The sequence below is a fragment of the Arachis ipaensis genome, chromosome B10, assembly GCF_000816755.2.
Source record: "Arachis ipaensis cultivar K30076 chromosome B10, Araip1.1, whole genome shotgun sequence".
NCBI lineage: Eukaryota > Viridiplantae > Streptophyta > Magnoliopsida > Fabales > Fabaceae > Arachis > Arachis ipaensis.
In genome coordinates, this window is record NC_029794.2 from 133,197,925 (window position 1) to 133,215,882 (window position 17,958).

The following is a 17,958-nucleotide window of genomic DNA, read 5'->3' on the forward strand; positions in this document are numbered from 1 at the left end:
GGTCGGGAATAACCTTCAGAGAGGCCGAGGCGCCTGAGTCTGACTTCGACGGCGAAGCCGTCCGAACTCCGGAGTGTCTTCATGGCAACCAACTTGGAAACCATTCTTTTTGCAACACCAAAGTTGGGATACAATTAATCATCAGTATAATTTTTACAAAACTAGATCTATAAAAGGAAGAGAAAAACTACCTAACTCAGACTGATGTTGGCTCGAATTTCCTAAATACCTTTTTGTATCTAGATATGGAGCTTGGCCCTAGTACTCTTGGAACACCCTTACCATACCCTTCTCAACCTCGTCTAAGTCATCCGAGTTATACTTGACTATCACAGGATTTTCTTCCCAATTCAAAGGGAAAGGGACTCATCCTTATCATTTAGGAAAAAGGTGGGACATTCTCTACAACTCGGATCTTAAAGAAATAATTTTTAAAGTCATGGAATGACTCATCAAAGATTGTGAAAACTTTCCTACTCTGAATGGCACGAAAAGAGAGCCAATTTTGTTTTTTGGAGCTAAAGGGTTTTGTGAGGAAGAAAAGGTAAAAGAAGACCTTAAGAGAAGGTCAGACATCTAATTTCCGACAAAAAAGTTGGTATATTTAAAGAAGCCCCAAGAATTGGGATGCAATTGAGCAGGGACAACATTGCAAAATTTAAGGACCTTGGACTCAAAATCAGAGAAAGGAAAGGTAACACCTAATTTTGTAAAGTAACAATCATACACATATATGAAATAACGTTCCGACCTATCAAGTCAGAGAAAGCAGACCCTCTCTTCAGGGTCAGCAACCATAATTTCATAATTTTTCTTGTCCTCCCGACTTAAACATAACCTATAATGTCTACGAAAGGCTTCGGCATATTCATTATCAATAACGGGAACAGGAGTAAGAACAGATAAATCTACCCAAGTCATGCCAAACGGAATCTAAGAATACATGATGTGAACTACTGAACGAGACATCAAAAATACACCTACAAAGCAACAAACAAAGAAATCGTCACAACGAGAAGTCGGGTCGGTGTAACAATCACAACTTTTAAAGATTTTTTCATACATACACACTACCACTGCATCACCAGATACAAAAATGGCACCATCTTCAGACACGGAAAATGGCACCATTTGGGGATAACATAGCAAGAAAACCCTTCTTTCGACAACAAAGACCACGAAAAAGTACAATTTCAAAACCAAACTATAGCAATATTTCTAGCATATAGTTGCATTCATATACATAGATTGCATTGCATTGCATGAGTCTCATCTTCCCCATTCATTATCTTGATCTCCTTGAGCTTAACATGAGGACATGCTAATGTTTAAGTGTGGGGAGGTTGATAAACCACTATTTTATGGTTATTCTTGTGCTAAATTGGGTGGTTTTTATCAATTCTCCATACGCTTATTCATGTAATTCGCATGTTCTACATTGGCCTTCCTAATTCCGCTCTATGAATGAAAACTTGCTTCCTAAGCCTTTAAATTATCGATCTTTAATTCCCCTTTTTACCATTCGATGTCGTGATCTGTATGTTAAGTGTTTTCAGGCTTTATAGGGCAGGAATGGCTTGGAGGATGGAAAGGAAGTTTGCAAAAATAGAAGGAACACAAGGAACCAAGAAGCTGACCAATGAGGATCGACGCGCATGCACGGCTCACGCGTGCGCGTGACTTAAAGCATTCCACAGCGACACGGACGTGCACCTGACGCATATGCGTGACGCGCATAGAAGACCATCGACGCGTACGCGTGACTGACGCGTACGCATGACGTGCGTAATACTCTACGACTGCAGGATTTACTGGGAGAGATTTTGGGCTGAGTTTTGACCCAATTTTCTGCTCAGAAACACAGACTAGAGCCAGGGTCAGCAGAGACTCAGGACACTCTCTCATTCATTAGTTTTAGTTTTAGTTTTTGGATCGGGAAGAAAAAAGAACGCTACTTCCTCCAGGGTTCTTCATAGTCATATCTTTTCTAGTTTTACATTTTGGATTGGATACTGAGAAGAGCTACTACCTCCGTTGAAGTCTTTATTATTCCAGTTTGTTCTCTATTTCCTTCCTCTTTTATTTGCCATTTACTGTGTTTAGAGCTATGTATGGATATTTCCGATTTTGGGATTTATTAATGCAAAGAGTAATTTTCCATTTAAATTCATTATTTGTTTGCTTGCCTCCAATTACTTTGATTACTATGTCTTCTTTCCACTCCCTTTACATGTATGTGAAGATGACATCCATGTTAATGGAGTAGACTTCCAACTTGACTTGGGAGTTAATTAATAGGAGACCCTTGAGTTGGAATACTCAAAAGTTAATTGGTAATTGGAAGTTGTTGGCTGGCTCTCTAGTCACTAACGCTAATCCTTCCCAAAGGAGAGGATTAGGACTTGTGAATAGAAGTTGGCTCAACTACTTGATTTTTCTTTATTCGATAAAGGTTAACTAAGTAGAAATAACAACATATCACTGATTGATCTTGGGAAAATTCAACAAGGATAGAACTTTCGATTAATCTTCTCCTAGTCAAGGTTTTTTATTTTAATCACATAAAATCTCTCGTTAATTTCCATTGCTTTAATTTGAAATTATTTATTTTTCCACTCTCCAACTCCAAAATTTCTCAGAAAACTCCTAACCAATAATTAGCACTCTCTTAGCAACTCGTTGGGAGATGACCTGGGAATTCTACTCCCAGTATTTTATTCTTAAATTGTGACAACCCTTTTTAAATTGATACGCGGAATTTCCATCGGTTAAGAACTGTACTCGCAACGTGATCTCCACTATAAATTCTTAATCGGCAATTTTCCGCACGTCAGTGGCCTAACACCATCTCTAGTAGAGAACTCATCCCAATCTCTATTTATGGCCTACCTGTCATAAAAAGTAACTCTACATCAGCTTTTGCGTCATAAATAGTAAATAGGAACTCAAAGCATCTCTCTCTTCTCCATTAGGAGGAACTAACTTTAGTTCCTGTTGTGGTCCTACTTAATTAATTAATTAAAATACTTGAAATTAATGTAATTATTTTTTTTAATAATGTAATTTAAAAATTTAAATTTAAAAATAATTCACTATTAAAAGATATTAATATTAAATAAATTTATATATAACAATAATACACAATATATAATTCGGAATTACACTAATTTGTAAAATTACTTAATACAAAGAAAAATATAATTAAGCTCTATAGTGTAAGGGTTAAGTATGGTTTTGGTCCCTAAAGTTTTTCGCCAGAATCGAAATCGTCCCTCTTGTAATTTTCGAGTTAAAATCGTTCCTAACGTTTTTTTCGTATTAAAATCGTCCTTTTTAATAAAATAATTTTTTAAAAGACAACAATACCCCCCAACCCCCAACTGCACTACCGTTCATTTTGCCTTCTCTGCCACCACCATTCATTCTGCATTCTCCATCATCGCCACCCCCCTTATTTCCACTATCAGCCATCCAATCATTTTGCATTCTCCACCACCAATGTTCATTATGCATTCTCCACCACCGTCACCGCCCCTATTTCCACTATCAGCCATTTTTTCCACAACAACAATAAAAACAGAATATACATTCAAATTTAAGAATCCATTATCAACAATAACAGAACATTCAAATCAATAATAACATAACATTCAACATTAAAAAAAATTCAAATGAACATAGAAATCAACACAAGCAGAAACATAAGCAGAAGTAGAAAGCAGAAAAAATCAACACAAGCAAAAGACAGAAGCAGAAAGCAAAAACTGAAGCAGAAACAGATGCAAAAGTTCAAGTACAAAACCAAATCAACAAGCAGAAGCACAAATTCAACAGGAAACAGAAGCAGAAGCTCAAGCAAAAGCAACAAGCAGAGGCCAAAGCAAGATCGACGGCTGGGCAGATCGGCGGTGGCAGAAACCCAACTCAGCCTCGGATTCCTCTCTCTCCTTCACACGCCGCCCTCCTCGCGTCGAGCTCCCCTTCCCGGCGACGCACTCCACGGCAGTGGCAGAAGCATGCATGAACGGCGGCGACGTTTTTGGCGGCGACTCGTGGGCGGACCGGCGACGATGTAGGTGTCGCGATGGTGGCGGCGGCTATGGCAGCGGCCTCCTCCCCTCCACCGGTGCTCCCTCTCTCTTTTCAGATCTCCTCTCTCGCTGCTCGTACTCGCGCGTGTTTTCTTTTATTTTTTTTATTTTATAATTTTTTTAAAATAGGGGTAGTTTAGAAATAAAATTAAAAATTTTATTAAAAAGGACGATTTTAATACGAAAAAAAAACATTAAGGATGATTTTAAATCCAAAATTACGATGAGGATGGTTTCGATTCTGACACTCAACGTTAGGGACCAAAATAATACTTATCCCATTTTGTAATGTAGTTAGCATCTTAAATTTTATAAATAAAAATAAATAATTCAACCAAAAATTATTTTATAATATATAAAATTCTCCATCTTTTCATTCTAATGGTCTTTTTTTTCACATATATCAGAATAAAGCCTCCCTTTATTACCATTGGAGTTGCTCTAATAAGTAAGCATGGATATGGTATTAGTCAAATTCTTGGTCTACAATTATTGACTTCAACCAAAACGCATTGAAGCTTCATTATTTTTGAATCCATTTGTCGACAACTATCCACTACCCACTTTGGATTGGTGATGCATACCTCACATTTGATCTCTATCTCTCTCGTAATAAAAAACAGAGTTTGTTTTAATTATTTTGTAAAATTTTGACCAAATAATTTATTATAAAATTTAAGAATACTGTGATAAGTATGACGGATGTGGATGCCTATTTTCTATAAAACTCAAGTTTTTAAGAGAAATTATATTTAATAAGGTTTGACAAAATAACCTTATCTATGTATATAAATAGAGGTTTTGTCTCTGATAAAAAACACAACAATAAGAATATCAAACATTTTTACTCTCTTTTTCGTACTATTCACTCTCTTATATACTTTATTATAATATTATTAAATATATTAATTATATCTACTATATTGATATAGTAATTCTAGTGATAATTACTACTTGAGTTATCTAATTATATTTCCATATTTTATATTTGTTATTATCTCTTCTTTATTTATTTATTAGTTATTTTACAACACGTTATCAGCACGAGACTCTAATCAAATTTTAGGAAGACTCAAGTAACAAATTTTCATTATGTCAAAACTTTCTCATCTTAAATTCAATGCTCTTGATATATCTAGAAACAATTATTTATCATGGAAACTAGATGCTAAAATCCGTCTTGATTTAATGGATCTTTGAGATACCATCAAGGCTGAAAATAATACATCCCAGAAGGATAAAGCCAAAGCCATGATTTTCCTTCGTCGTCATCCTGACGTATGATTGAAAAATAAATATCCCACGTTAAAAGATCCTGTAGATTTGTGGAAAGACCTTGAAGAAAGGTACAATCATCAAAAGACAGTGATACTTCCTCAAACCCAATATGTTAGAGAAAACTTTCTCAAACTTCCATGCCTTGAATGTGCTCCTGCAGCAGCAGTATCGAGAAAAAGAATTTAAAAATATTCTGAGTTAATTTCTTGCCTTATTGTTGTTGAGCGCAACAATGAATTACTTCTAAGGAATCATGAAGCGCGCCCAGCTGGCGCCGCCCCATTTCCTGAAGTAAATGCAGCAAATCATTACCGCAAAAGAGGTAAATGGCAAGATTTTGGTAATAAAAAAAATTATGGAAGGAAGAAGAATTATATTCACAAGAAAGAATCTCACCAGAAGTGAGATAGAGAAAGAAACAATGGGCAAAGTAAACCAATTGAGGATAAATGATTTCCTTGTGGTAGAAAGGGCCAATGGTCACGTATCTGTCGTACCCCAAGGCACCTAGTTGATTTTTATCAAATATCCTTGAAAAATGATGACAAAGAAAAGGAAACAAATTTTGTTTCAAATGATAAAAATTCCACCACTCATTATGATGTATCTAATTTTTTTGAGGATCCTGAAGGAAATATTGGCTATTTGATCAATAATGGAATAGTTTAATATGTGTTTGTTAACTATTTATGTGAATAATTTTACTGTACATGAACTTTTACTCATTTTATTATTATTATTATTATTATTATTATTATTATTATTATTATTATCTTTGAAGAAAATGGCAAGGACATATTGTGAAGATATTTGTCTTGCGGATAGTGCAAGTTCGCACACTATTCTTAGAAGTAATATATATTTTACCCATCTTGTGCCAAAAGAAGAATATGTTAATACTATTATTGGCTCAGGCAATGTGATAGAAGGCTCCATAAGAGCTATAATTTTGTTTCCTGGAGGAACAAAATTTATAATAAATAATGCACTATTATCTACTAAGTCTCTGAGGAACTTATTGAGTTTCAAAGATATTCGCCGAAATGGATATCATATTGAAACAATAAATGAGGGAAATCATGAGTATTTATGTATCACAACTCATGATTTAAATAAAAAGGTTATATTAGAAAAGTTACCCTCACTTTCATCTGGGTTGTATTATACCAAGATTAGTGCAATTGAATCACATGCTATTCTAAACCAGAAGTTTACTAGCCCAAATAAATTTATAATTTGGCACGACCGATTGAGTCATCTGGGAACAACCATGATATGGAGAATTATTGAAAATTCTCATGCACATTCACTAAAGAACCAGAAGATTCTTAAATCTAGTGAATTTTATTGTGCTGCATGTTCTAAAGGGAAGTTAATTTTAAGGCCATCACCAGTAAAGATTGGATTTGAGTCCCCTGAATTCGTAGAAAGGATTCAAGGTGATATATGTGGACCTATTCATCTACCATGTGGATCTTTTAGATATTTTATGGTCCTGATAGACGTATCTTCGAGATGGTCACATGTGTACTTATTGTCTTCTCGCAACCTGGCATTTGCGAGATTACTGGCTCAAATTATTCGATTAAAAGTATAATTTTCAGAAAATCAAATCAAAGCAATTCGTCTTGATAATGCTGGTGAATTTACTTCCCAAGCTTTTGATGCTTATTGTATGGCTAATGGAATAAGTGTTGAACATCCAGTAGCTTATGTTCACTCACAAAATAGGTTAGCAGAATCACTTATTAAACGCCTCCAATTAATTGCTAGACCCTTACTTATGAGAACAAATCTTCCAATCTCAGTTTGGGGCATGCTATTTTACATGCCGCAATACTTATTCGTTTAAGGCCAACGAGTTACCAGCAATTTTCTCCTATGCAATTAGCTTTTGGCCAGCAGCCAAATATTTTCTATTTAAGAATATTTGGATGTGCGATATATGTTTCTATTGCACCACTTAACCACACCAAAATGGGACCTCAAATAAAATTAGGGATATATGTTGGATATGATTATCCCTCTATAGTAAGGTATCTTGAGATACAAACTGGAGATGTATTTAAAGCCCGGTGTGCGAATTGTCATTTTGATTAATCAAAATTTTCAACATTAGGGGGAGAGAATAAGCTTCCTGAAAAGGAACTTAATTGAAATGCATCATCGTTGATGCATTTAGATCTTCGATCAGGGCAATGTGAACTAGAAGTTCAAAATATTATACATTTGCAAAGAATAGCAAATGAATTGCCTAATGTATTTTTCGATACAAAGAGGATAACCAAATCTTATATACCAGCGGAAAATGTCCCAATTCGAATTGATGTCCCAGTCGGACAAATAGCCACTGAAGCAAATTCACGCCAAAAGCGTGGCAGGCCTGTCGGTTCTAAAGACAAAAACCCTCGAAAGAGAAAAGAGGTAAATAACATTCCTGTTGAAAGAGACACAGTAAAGACACCTGTAGTTGTCCAAAATTCTGATATAGTTTTAACGCCAAAAGACATTCAGGTACCTGAAAATTGTGAAAATGACGAGATCTCGATAAATTATGTCTTTACAGGAGAGAAATAGGACCGAAATAAGACAATTTTTAATGAAATATTTGCATATAATGTGGTATTAAATATCATGCATGAGAGTAAGGATCTTGAGCTAAGATCAGTCGAATAATGTCAACAAAGGAATGATTGGCCAAAGTGGGACAAAGTCATGAAGGCTGAATTAGACTCACTTTCAAAACGTGAAGTCTTTGGACCTGTAGTCCGTACACCAGAAGATGTAAAACCTATTGGATATTGATGAGTATTTGTGAGAAAACGAAATGAGAAAAATGAAGTTGTGTGCTACAAAGCCCGACTTGTGGCACAAGGTTTCTCACAAAGGCCCAGTATAGATAATGAAGATACGTATTCCCCTGTAGTGGATGCGATAACATTGCATTATTTGGTCAGTTTATCCGCATATCATAAACTACATATGCATTTAATGGATATTGTAACAGCCTACTTAAAGGGCTCATTAGATCATGATATCTATATGAAAGTCCCTGAAGGACTAAAGATATCTAAACCATCCAATGAATATTCACATGGATTATACTCAGTCAAATTGCAAAGATCTTTATATGGTCTAAAGCAATCTGGACGAATGTGGTATAATCATCTTACTAAATATCTGGCCAAAAACGGATTCAGGAATGATGATATCTGCCCATGTGTTTTCATAAAGAAATCTGCATCGGGATTCATTATAATTACTGTGTACGTTGATGATTTAAATATCATTGGAACTCCTAAAGAGATTCCAACAATTATAAAAACTCTAAAATAAGAGTTTGAGATGAAAGATCTTGGTAGGACTAAATTTTGTTTCGGCCTGCAGATCGAGCATATAAAAAATGGGATCTTCATTCATCAAACAACATATACAGAGAAGATCTTGAAAATATTTTATATGGATAAGTCACATCCCTTGAGTACTCCAATGATCGTAAGATCTTTGGATGTGTAAAAGGATCAATTCCGTCCTAAAGAAGAAAATGAAGATATCATTGGTCCTTAAATACCATATCTTAGTGTCATGGGAGCGCTAATGTATCTTGCTAATAATACACGACCCGATATATCATTTGCTGTGAATTTATTAGCAAGGTATAGTTCTTCTCCAACCAGAAGACATTGGAGTGGAATCAAACAAATCTTTCGATATCTTTATGGAACGGTTGATATGGGATTATTTTATCCATATAGATCCAAGTCACAGCTAGTTGGCTATGCAGATGCTGGATACTTGTCTGATCCACATAAAGGGAGATCTCAAACAGGATATCTATTCACATATGGTGGTATAACTATATCATGGAGGTCTATGAAACAGAGAATAACAGCAACCTCTTCTAATCATGCTGAAATACTAGCGATTCATGAAGCAAGTCGCGAGTGTTTTTGGATCAGCAGTTTGATCAAATATATTCTATCATCATGTGGACTGATTGATCATAAGATAGCTCCAACTGTCCAGTTTGAGGATAATACAGCATGCATTGCCTAACTTAAGGGTGGATACATCAAAGGTGATAGAACAAAGCGTATTTCTCCCAAATTCTTCTTCACTCATGATCTTCAAAATCAAGGGACAATTGATGTCCAACAGATCCGCTCAAGTGACAATCTGGCAGATTTGTTTACAAAGTCACTCCCAAAATCATCATTTGAAAAACTACTACATCATATTGGGATGCATCGATTTCGAGATATTAAATGATGACGACAAGAGGGAGAGACTATACTCTTTTTTTCTTGGTCAGTTTTTTTTCCATTGGATTTTTCTTGACAAGGTTTTTAATGAGGCAGTCCCCATCACAAAGGATTTTGTACTATTTTTTCTTCACTAAATTTTTTTTCCATTGAGTTTTTTTTAGTAAAGTTTTAATGAGGCATAATCCTAAATGGTCATCCAAGGGGAGTGTTGTGATAAGTACAAAGGATGTGGATGCCCATTTTCCATAAAACTCAAGTTTTGAAGAGAAATTACATGGGTAAAGTATACTTTTTGCCCCTGAAGTTTGATAAAAGTTTCAAAAATACCCCTAAGTTTTATTTTGTTTCAATTTTGTCCCAGAAGTTTTCGATTTGCATCAAATATACCCCTACCGGCTAAATTTTCAAAAAAATTAAGACCAATTTAACAATAATGCATGAAAATTATGCTTGATTTGCTTGTGTTGAGGGTTGTTTTTATGAAATTGTTGTTGAATTGGTTTTAAATTTTTTGAAAAATTAGCTGTTAGGGGTGTATTTAATGCAAATCGAAAACTTCTAGGACAAAATTGAAACAAAATAAAACTTAGGGGTATTTTTAAAATTTTTGTCAAACTTCAGGGACAAAAAGTATACTTTACCCGAAATTACATTTAATAAAGTTTGACAAAGTAATCTTATATATGTATATAAATAGAGGCTTTGCCTCTGACGAAAGACACAACAATAAGAATATCAAACATTCTTCACTCTCTCTTTCGTACTATTCTCTCTCTTATATACTTTATTATAATATTATTAAATATATTAATTATATCTATTATATTGATATAGTAATTCTAATGAATATTACTATTAGAACTATCTAATTATATTTCTATATTTTATATTTGTTACCTCTTCCTTATTTATTTAGTTATTTTACAACACGTTATTAGCACGAAACTCTGATCAAATTTTTAGGAAGATTCAGGTAATCCCAAAAAAAAAGATCAGGGACCGAGTTGGATTTTTTTTTTTTTTTTTCTTGGGGGCCTCGTTGTCCTTTCGAAATAATTGTAAGGGCCGGTGGGGTATTCACTCTTATAATAATGTATTATACATTTATACTCTCTACTTTTTCATAGAACGCATTAACATTCGTTCTTGTTTTTTGATCGACATGATCACTTCACTTGTCAATAAAACTCATTCTTAAAACTTATTTTTTTCATAGAATCAATCCAATATCTCAATATATATCCACACTCTTCTTGTCAAATCTACCAACTGATGAGTAAATTTGCATGGCCGCCCCAAGCTTGTAACATTGTCCACATTTACTAACGGTTTCAACTAAATTCTAATACCACCTGTCGTTGAGACCTTTGAGTGTAAAGGATAGCAAGATTTTGTTCCCTACTTTGGAGGATGACATATATGTTCCTTTTTGTGTTCATTGCATCAAATTTTGATTGAATGGGCCAAATATTCTACTGGATGGCCGGCAACCGAGTAAGACAGAAGGCCAAGTGCTTCAATCGGTTTAATTAGAGGTTAAACCAAAGTTAAATATAAAGTATATGGTCAAAATAAATATTGGCTGAAAAATAAAGAATATAATCCAGTTCAGTTAGGAATTATTGCATGATTGAATAGACTCTCAACTGTGTCACTGTGTAGTGAAAGGGAAACAACAGACAATGAAACAGAAAGGTATCATTTCAGTTATATGGGTCATCGCCAAATCATGTCACTTACTGAAGTTACATAACGTAGACAATGAGAATTGAACTTACTCCCTCAGTTCCTTGTAAATTGGGACCTCGCAAATTATTTTCTCCATATCATATCATTAAAAGAGAAATTCTTAGATTTCTTCCTCTACATCATCAATTAAATTTTTGTTCTTATCACTCATTTTTTTTCTGTCGTATTTTTTTAAATTTTATAGAGAAAATCACTTTATAAAGAAAATCTAATTCCATGGAATATATAAACAGGTCTCCTTATTTTACAAACTTGCCTAATTTGGTCGTGAAAATCTGAAAGACCCTAACCTCAACATCAACCTCCATCTCAAGCTCAACATGATTCCGCAACATCATGATTTTACTCTCGAGCCAATTGATCCCAAAGTCATAGAACGGTGCTCCACAATGATTTGTGGATTTTGTGCTTTACACACTACATTTCCGATGGATGTTGGTTGAAAGGTTACACTAAAAAAGTCAAAGTATGCAGTATTCTTTTTGCTGAATTATATACGATTTGGAGAGGTTTACTTCTAGCTTGAGACAGTGGATTTCGTAAAATTATTTGTAAAACAGACTGTTTAAAAACTCTTTTCTTGGTAAACCAAAGAATGCTTGGTAAAAATATTCCAAAATGGAATTTGACAAAGCATATACAAAAAGTTATGAATTGAAATTGGAGAGTCTCTATTCTTTTAATTCAGAATAATGTAAATAGTTCTGCAGATTGTATAACTAGAGCAGCTGCTTCTGTAGCGAACATTCACTGAAATCAGAGTCAACCATGGAGTAAACTTCAACTTATAATAGATTTAGATATGAACCTAGCCAATTGATTTGGTTGTCTCTTTTTTTTTCTTTGTTTAGAACAGAATGTATATTATTAAGACCCAAATCAACAATGAAGATGTGAGGTATAACTTCACATACTGGAATAGAAGATTTGTAACTTCGCGTGACTAGGTAATGAGTTGTCGAGTAGAGTTGTTTGAATGGGTTGTAGAAATAACAAAATTGTTCATAAATCGTGTTGTTCCCCTACTAAGTAATGGAGCATGAAACGCCTCTACAAGCTAAACATGTTAATTTTAGTCATGATAATTAGGTCACATACATAAGATACTCTTTAGACATAATGAGAAAACTCTTGTATGTACCAGTACATAAGGGATTTAACATGTAGCATGAACAGCAAACTATCGCTAGATCTTCAGCCGAATGTTGAAATCAGGAAGGATTTGTAAATGCTCATGAACTTAGCCACAAACGCTGCCATTGTCAACATATAGAGCAAAAAGAAAGATATATGGTCAGCAATAAATTCTTGTACAGGCCAAACATATATCATAGCATATAAGATTATAACTGATTCTTGGATGCTTCAGGAGAGACATGAATTGTGCTTACAATCATATCTTGAAAAGTCACTCCTTGTGGCCAAGAATACCTTAGTATGGGGTTGCTTCAGTATAACCCCATTGCTACTCACATATTTAGACCATTACAAATGCTAATATAGATAGAAAAATTGTCTATAAGAATTCGCAATGGTTAGCCCACAAGCTCACATGATATAGCTAACAATTTGACTTTGACCACAACGAAAAAATACCTTCTATGTGAAAAATGGCCTTCTGTCCAAGTCGCATTCTATGTTCCTGTTCCAATGAAGGGAAAAAAGAATAAGAGACTCCATATTTCAAAATAGAGGAATTAACGGCAAGAAAAAATCTTCTACTGTATAGTATATATTAATGCACTTACATAATACGCTGCCCAATGGCATACTTCATGCTTTAGTTCATAATCCAATTTCCTCAGCAGTTCATAAAGAAGCCTCTGAAAGAACAGCCAACAGATGCAAGTTGAAGTCAATGAGTCAACTAGTCACGTAAAATAGAATTTAACCACAACATATGCTCTGGATCAGCTAAACCAGACCTAGGTCCACATCCAGTATCCTTAATACTTCCCATATAAATTTTAGAATGGAATGAGGAAAATTTGCAAAGGAGGGCATTTACCTTCAAAATGATCTCTGGGGGAATGCAATTGATTAGCAGCTCATACACCTTTCCTCGGACTTGAAACAACCTATAAGGCATATATGTGTGAGAGACTAAGCGTTGTGATAAGAGATGTAATGCATGACACATAAGGTACTTAGGTGAAGAAATTCAGATTAAATTGAGCACACTATTGAATATGAAACCAGTAGACCTGATTGTGATTTCAATGCTCTAGCAAAATATTTATGAGGAAAATCTAGAGGGTAAACTATGTATAAAGCAAACCTTTTTGGGCTCTGTTCCTTCATTATATCAGATGAAATTTCGGAAATATATTCCTCCCAGTCCATTGGGGGAATTGTTTGTTTGTCAGTGAAAGGATACCTAAAAGAAACACAGAAACATGCAACAAAATGAAATAGAATTAATGTCAGCAGTTGCCATTAAGTTGTGCCTTAGAATTGAGATGATGAATTAAGGTGAGGCATCCACTAAGGTGAGAAATGCATGGGGCTTACTGTTGTACACGGCAAGTCTCAAAAGACAATATGGCCCTCCTTAAATTTCGATTTGATTTCTCTGCTATGCGACTAGCAAAACCAGGGGGAAGTTGCAGCCCTTCTTTCTTACCAATGAATTGCAAAACTTCAACAATCTGCCGCAGAGATTCCCAAAGATTAAGTACAGATAAATATTCAAATCAGAAAACTAGAGAAGATATAATCATATAATAGTACTTGACACTATCTTATCATACAGTGGATACTGGATACTGGTCAGTCGCATATTATATTATATCATATTGTACGAAATTCAAAATCTAAACAAGAGTGACAGCAGCTTCAGATATATTGAAACAAACAGCCAAAATATACCATTATCCAGGCAGTTCTTAGTTTTCTTTCTTCAACAAATAGTATGAGCTTTTCTCCATTGAAATACTGAATAGCAGTGGTTAACAAGCATATCTAAAATTCTCAGTAGAGAACATGCCAGCAAAGCTTCACAAAGTAATGATAGAGATAGTTGTAAATCAAACATTGCACTTATCAGATCAACAAACTCATTCTATACTCAATTATACTTCCTTTTCCAACTTTCTTAATCAGCATAATATCGTACCTACTTCAATAGGAAATAGGGAACGAAAGCTACTAATTAGTACATCCCCACCAGAGAAAGGCAAAAAGCCTCAATGCTGAAAAATATTTTTCTTATAGAAACTGGAAAGCAAAAGATAGTTTCCTTTCTTCCCCTAGCTACTGTAGCATATATTAAGTGCTGACCTTATCTTCACTTGGTGCATTTATTCGCACATTCAGACAACGAGAGCGGATAGCTTCTGTGACTCTTGAAGAACTATTGCAACACAGAATCAATCTGCAATAAGCACTGTACTTTTCCATGGTTCGGCGGAGAGAATGTTGTGCTTCTCTAGAGAGTTTGTCCACATCATTGAGCACCAGTACTGATATGGGACAAAAATATCAAAATGCAATTGTCAACAAAAAATAAGGAAGGCATAGTGAAAGCTTTTAGTCCATATATATTAATTATAAAACCCCAGGGGAAAGAGGTTGCCCCTTTAACATTGCCAAAAATAAAGGGACAACAAGAATACTTTCAATTAGAAAATGGCAGATCAAACAGCAATATAACAGTCCAAGATAAAATATTTCAAAAGATGAATAAATAGAGGAACCACGATGACAAAATTGTGCAAAAAATCCAACCAAACTCTTAGTTGACTATGCGAAGGTGCCTACTTCCTATTTGATTGAAACCATACTCATGTAAAAAATTAAAAACAAAGAATCCAAGTTACCTTTAAATCCTTTCTTCCCTTTGGTATCAATGGGTCTATTCTTAGCCATTTCTTTGATTATTTCTTGAACAATGTATCTATCCTGAAAACCCGCATCACTTGGACTCATTTCAATGTGGTTGGCACTTGATAGTGTTGTCAGCTCAAGATCAATCGATCTACTACCAGCCTGAAACCAATTCTCAAGTACTTTAAAATAGAAACAAATAATTTATAAAATGTCAAATTGCCAATGATTCAGATTGCTATATGTGTAATCCATTGGAACATAATTCAAACATAATCTGTTATGCATCATAATCCACATGTGGGGGAAAATAACCCAAAATTGAACAAGTGTGATCCCCTGTGGGAAGCACACACAATAGTGAGTAACTTTTATAAGAATGGGATATCTTTTTTTAAGTTAAAAGGATCAACACAAAATATTTTGAGGAACATTGAGGCATTCATTATTTTCCAAGTCAAGTCATATAGTTTACATATTATTGCCTCAGAATTTTTTTCTTTGAATAATTATAATCTTTAAAAATCACATATTAGTGACATGTTGATATCAGCATCTTCAGGACTTGAAAGTTTATCAGAGAAAATCTCCCCAATCATAATACTAAGGAAGTATTTCTAATAAGGAAGAAGGACTTCATAAATAGAAGGAAACTTACATCCACTTTCCAGGTCCTGTTTTCCACCTTCACCTACAATGTATATGAAAAAAAAGAAAAAAATTAGAACAAATCATATTGTGGGTGCCAAGACAATAAACCAAAACTGAACTACATTACTCACTACTCATGTTATACAAATTTTCCTTTTATGGTTTTTCAGAAAGCCAATCACTCAACACAAATAATGCACATGAAAAAGCGAAAAACAAACAAACAAATAAAAAGGTCAGAAAAGAACCTTTTCAGCACCAGGCCCAAACATTTGGCGGAGAAGAGCCATTATTAGAGTTTTCTTGCCAGAACCAGGTGATCCATAGAAGAGCAAATGGGGGCAATCCTGTTCTGTAACCTGCAACAAGTAATCACAGGAAGACACATCCAAACACACATGAACAACAATAATAATAGTAAACAAATTAAAAACTTGAGCAACAGATTGATTAAATTACATTTACATGCAGAAAGAAAAAGGAAGGAGCAGTACCAATTTCTTGAGATTTTGTGCGATGTCGCCATGGACCATAACCTGGTCGAGAGTTTTAGGCCGGTACTTGTCCACCCACAACATCCTTTGCCTTATGCCTCTTGTTAGCCTTCAAGTGTTCAAACTCAACTATACGTCAAAGAAGTAAGAGATGCGCATGTCACACAGGAGCACAGATGGCAAAGCACCCTGCCCCGCCCCACCAAACCCTGCCAGAAAGGGCGCCGGACCAGCCCAGCTTGCCAAAGAAAAATAGGCTAGATATAATCCACCCCTTTTTTTGGTGGATTGGCAGGTTGGTGGCATATATATTAAAGAAAAATTCTCATTTTTTGTCCAACAACAGTTTTCAAACAACTGTGCCAATTTCAATAACACAACGCCTAATCTATTTATGCAACAATTAACAATTTCAACCACTTCAGACCTTTCAACAACAATACAAAAACAATTGCAGAAAATACATAATAAATAAATATTAAGGAAAAAATGGCATGGAGGAGAGAAACTACTCGTCCGGGAACGTGAAGAGAACTGCCGGGGAGAGAATGACAAGATTAGAGCTGCCGGGAAGAGCTGTCGGCGCCAGCCATCAGTGTTGCGAAGATAGAACGGCGAAGGGAAAGCCGTGAGCACACCGTAATGAGTGATGAGAAGCCGACGAGAGGCGAGGCGAGGCAAGATAGGAGTGTGAAAAATTTGTAAAACTTAGGGTTTGCATAGATCAAATACAAAAACATAAAAATTTCAAAAATTTCGCACCAAATGAGAGAGAGAAGCCGCAAGTTGAGAGAAATTAGGCTATTCACCAAAACATTAAAATTAAAAATAAAGAAACAAAATTTCAGTACGTCTTCATAGAACTTAATCAAAAGAGCACAAATTGCAGTAAAGGAAATCAACGAGCGAAGAACATAACAGGAAGAAATTGAAAATTGAACGATTAACAATAACCAGTGACTCGCTAATCACATTTAAAAAAACGCTAAAACTCAGGGCAATGGTACAAACCAGATAAGAAGCAGCTTGCGTAACGGAGAAAAACTACACCTGCCTTTGCTCGCTGGGTAGTGCTCTGTTCGGCCAGTGAGGGGTTTAGGGCTCGATAACGAGTTAGGTTAAGCACTTAAGTGCATCTCTCTCCTTTAGTGGCGGGAAAGGGAAGCCCGCGTTTCCTTTTTTTGTTTGGAGTCCAGTCTGGTAGAAAATTTTTCACGGCAATTACTCAAACTAATCCAAAGTTTTAAAGAGTGGGTATTTTAGTTTCTAAAAAATGTAATATACAATGTTTATTTTTGTCAGATAACATCATTTTCGGCTAGATTTTTTTATTATTCACTAAGATACACGTTAATTTGCACGCATCTTTGATAAATCTTCACGTATAATAAGATAGATAAGTCAATGTCAAATTGAAAAAATAAGATGAATAAATCAATCTCTAAAAATAGTTTAAAATGAGATAGATAGGATCTCTAACAATTTCAAAAATAAAATAGACAAATCAATCACTATAATTTCAATATTAATTAGGTATATTCTTAAAATTTGATAAATAAAAAATAAAAAATTATAGTTTATTTTCTTCAAAATATTCAGACACAA

General features: G+C 34.8%; 1 protein-coding gene across 5 annotated transcripts; it reads right to left on the minus strand.

Annotated features, from left to right (window-relative positions):
• LOC107623337 (replication factor C subunit 3) lies at positions 12,328–17,567 on the minus strand. 5 transcript variants are annotated; one of them, XM_021113090.1, is made up of 13 exons: positions 17,365–17,563; positions 16,866–16,929; positions 16,354–16,462; positions 16,108–16,218; positions 15,867–15,899; positions 15,202–15,370; positions 14,663–14,844; positions 13,895–14,031; positions 13,662–13,760; positions 13,392–13,461; positions 13,132–13,206; positions 12,980–13,025; positions 12,328–12,636 (listed from the first exon to the last, which is right to left on the minus strand). In XM_021113090.1, exons 3-13 carry the CDS (start codon positions 16,435–16,437, stop codon positions 12,578–12,580), a joined length of 1,065 nt encoding a protein of 354 aa, XP_020968749.1. In that variant the 5' UTR covers positions 16,438–16,462; positions 16,866–16,929; positions 17,365–17,563; the 3' UTR covers positions 12,328–12,577. The 5 variants fall into 5 exon arrangements, with proteins under 5 accessions (XP_020968749.1, XP_020968748.1, XP_016181038.1 ...); XM_021113089.1 differs by having other exon boundaries at positions 16,354–16,482; XM_016325552.2 differs by lacking the exon at positions 16,866–16,929 and having other exon boundaries at positions 17,365–17,567.

What these genes read in the sequence shown, in the direction of transcription:
- LOC107623337 (XM_016325552.2), bottom strand. Translation starts at nt 16,437, where the DNA reads ATGTTGTGGGTGGACAAGTACCGGCCTAAAACTCTCGACCAGGTTATG. An exon ending in TTGGGCCTGGTGCTGAAAAG is followed by an intron (nt 15,900 to 16,107) that starts GTTCTTTTCTGA and finishes TATACATTGTAG; the next exon opens with GTGAAGGTGGAAAACAGGAC. An exon ending in ATGCACCAAGTGAAGATAAG is followed by an intron (nt 14,032 to 14,662) that starts GTCAGCACTTAA and finishes TCTCTGCGGCAG; the next exon opens with ATTGTTGAAGTTTTGCAATT.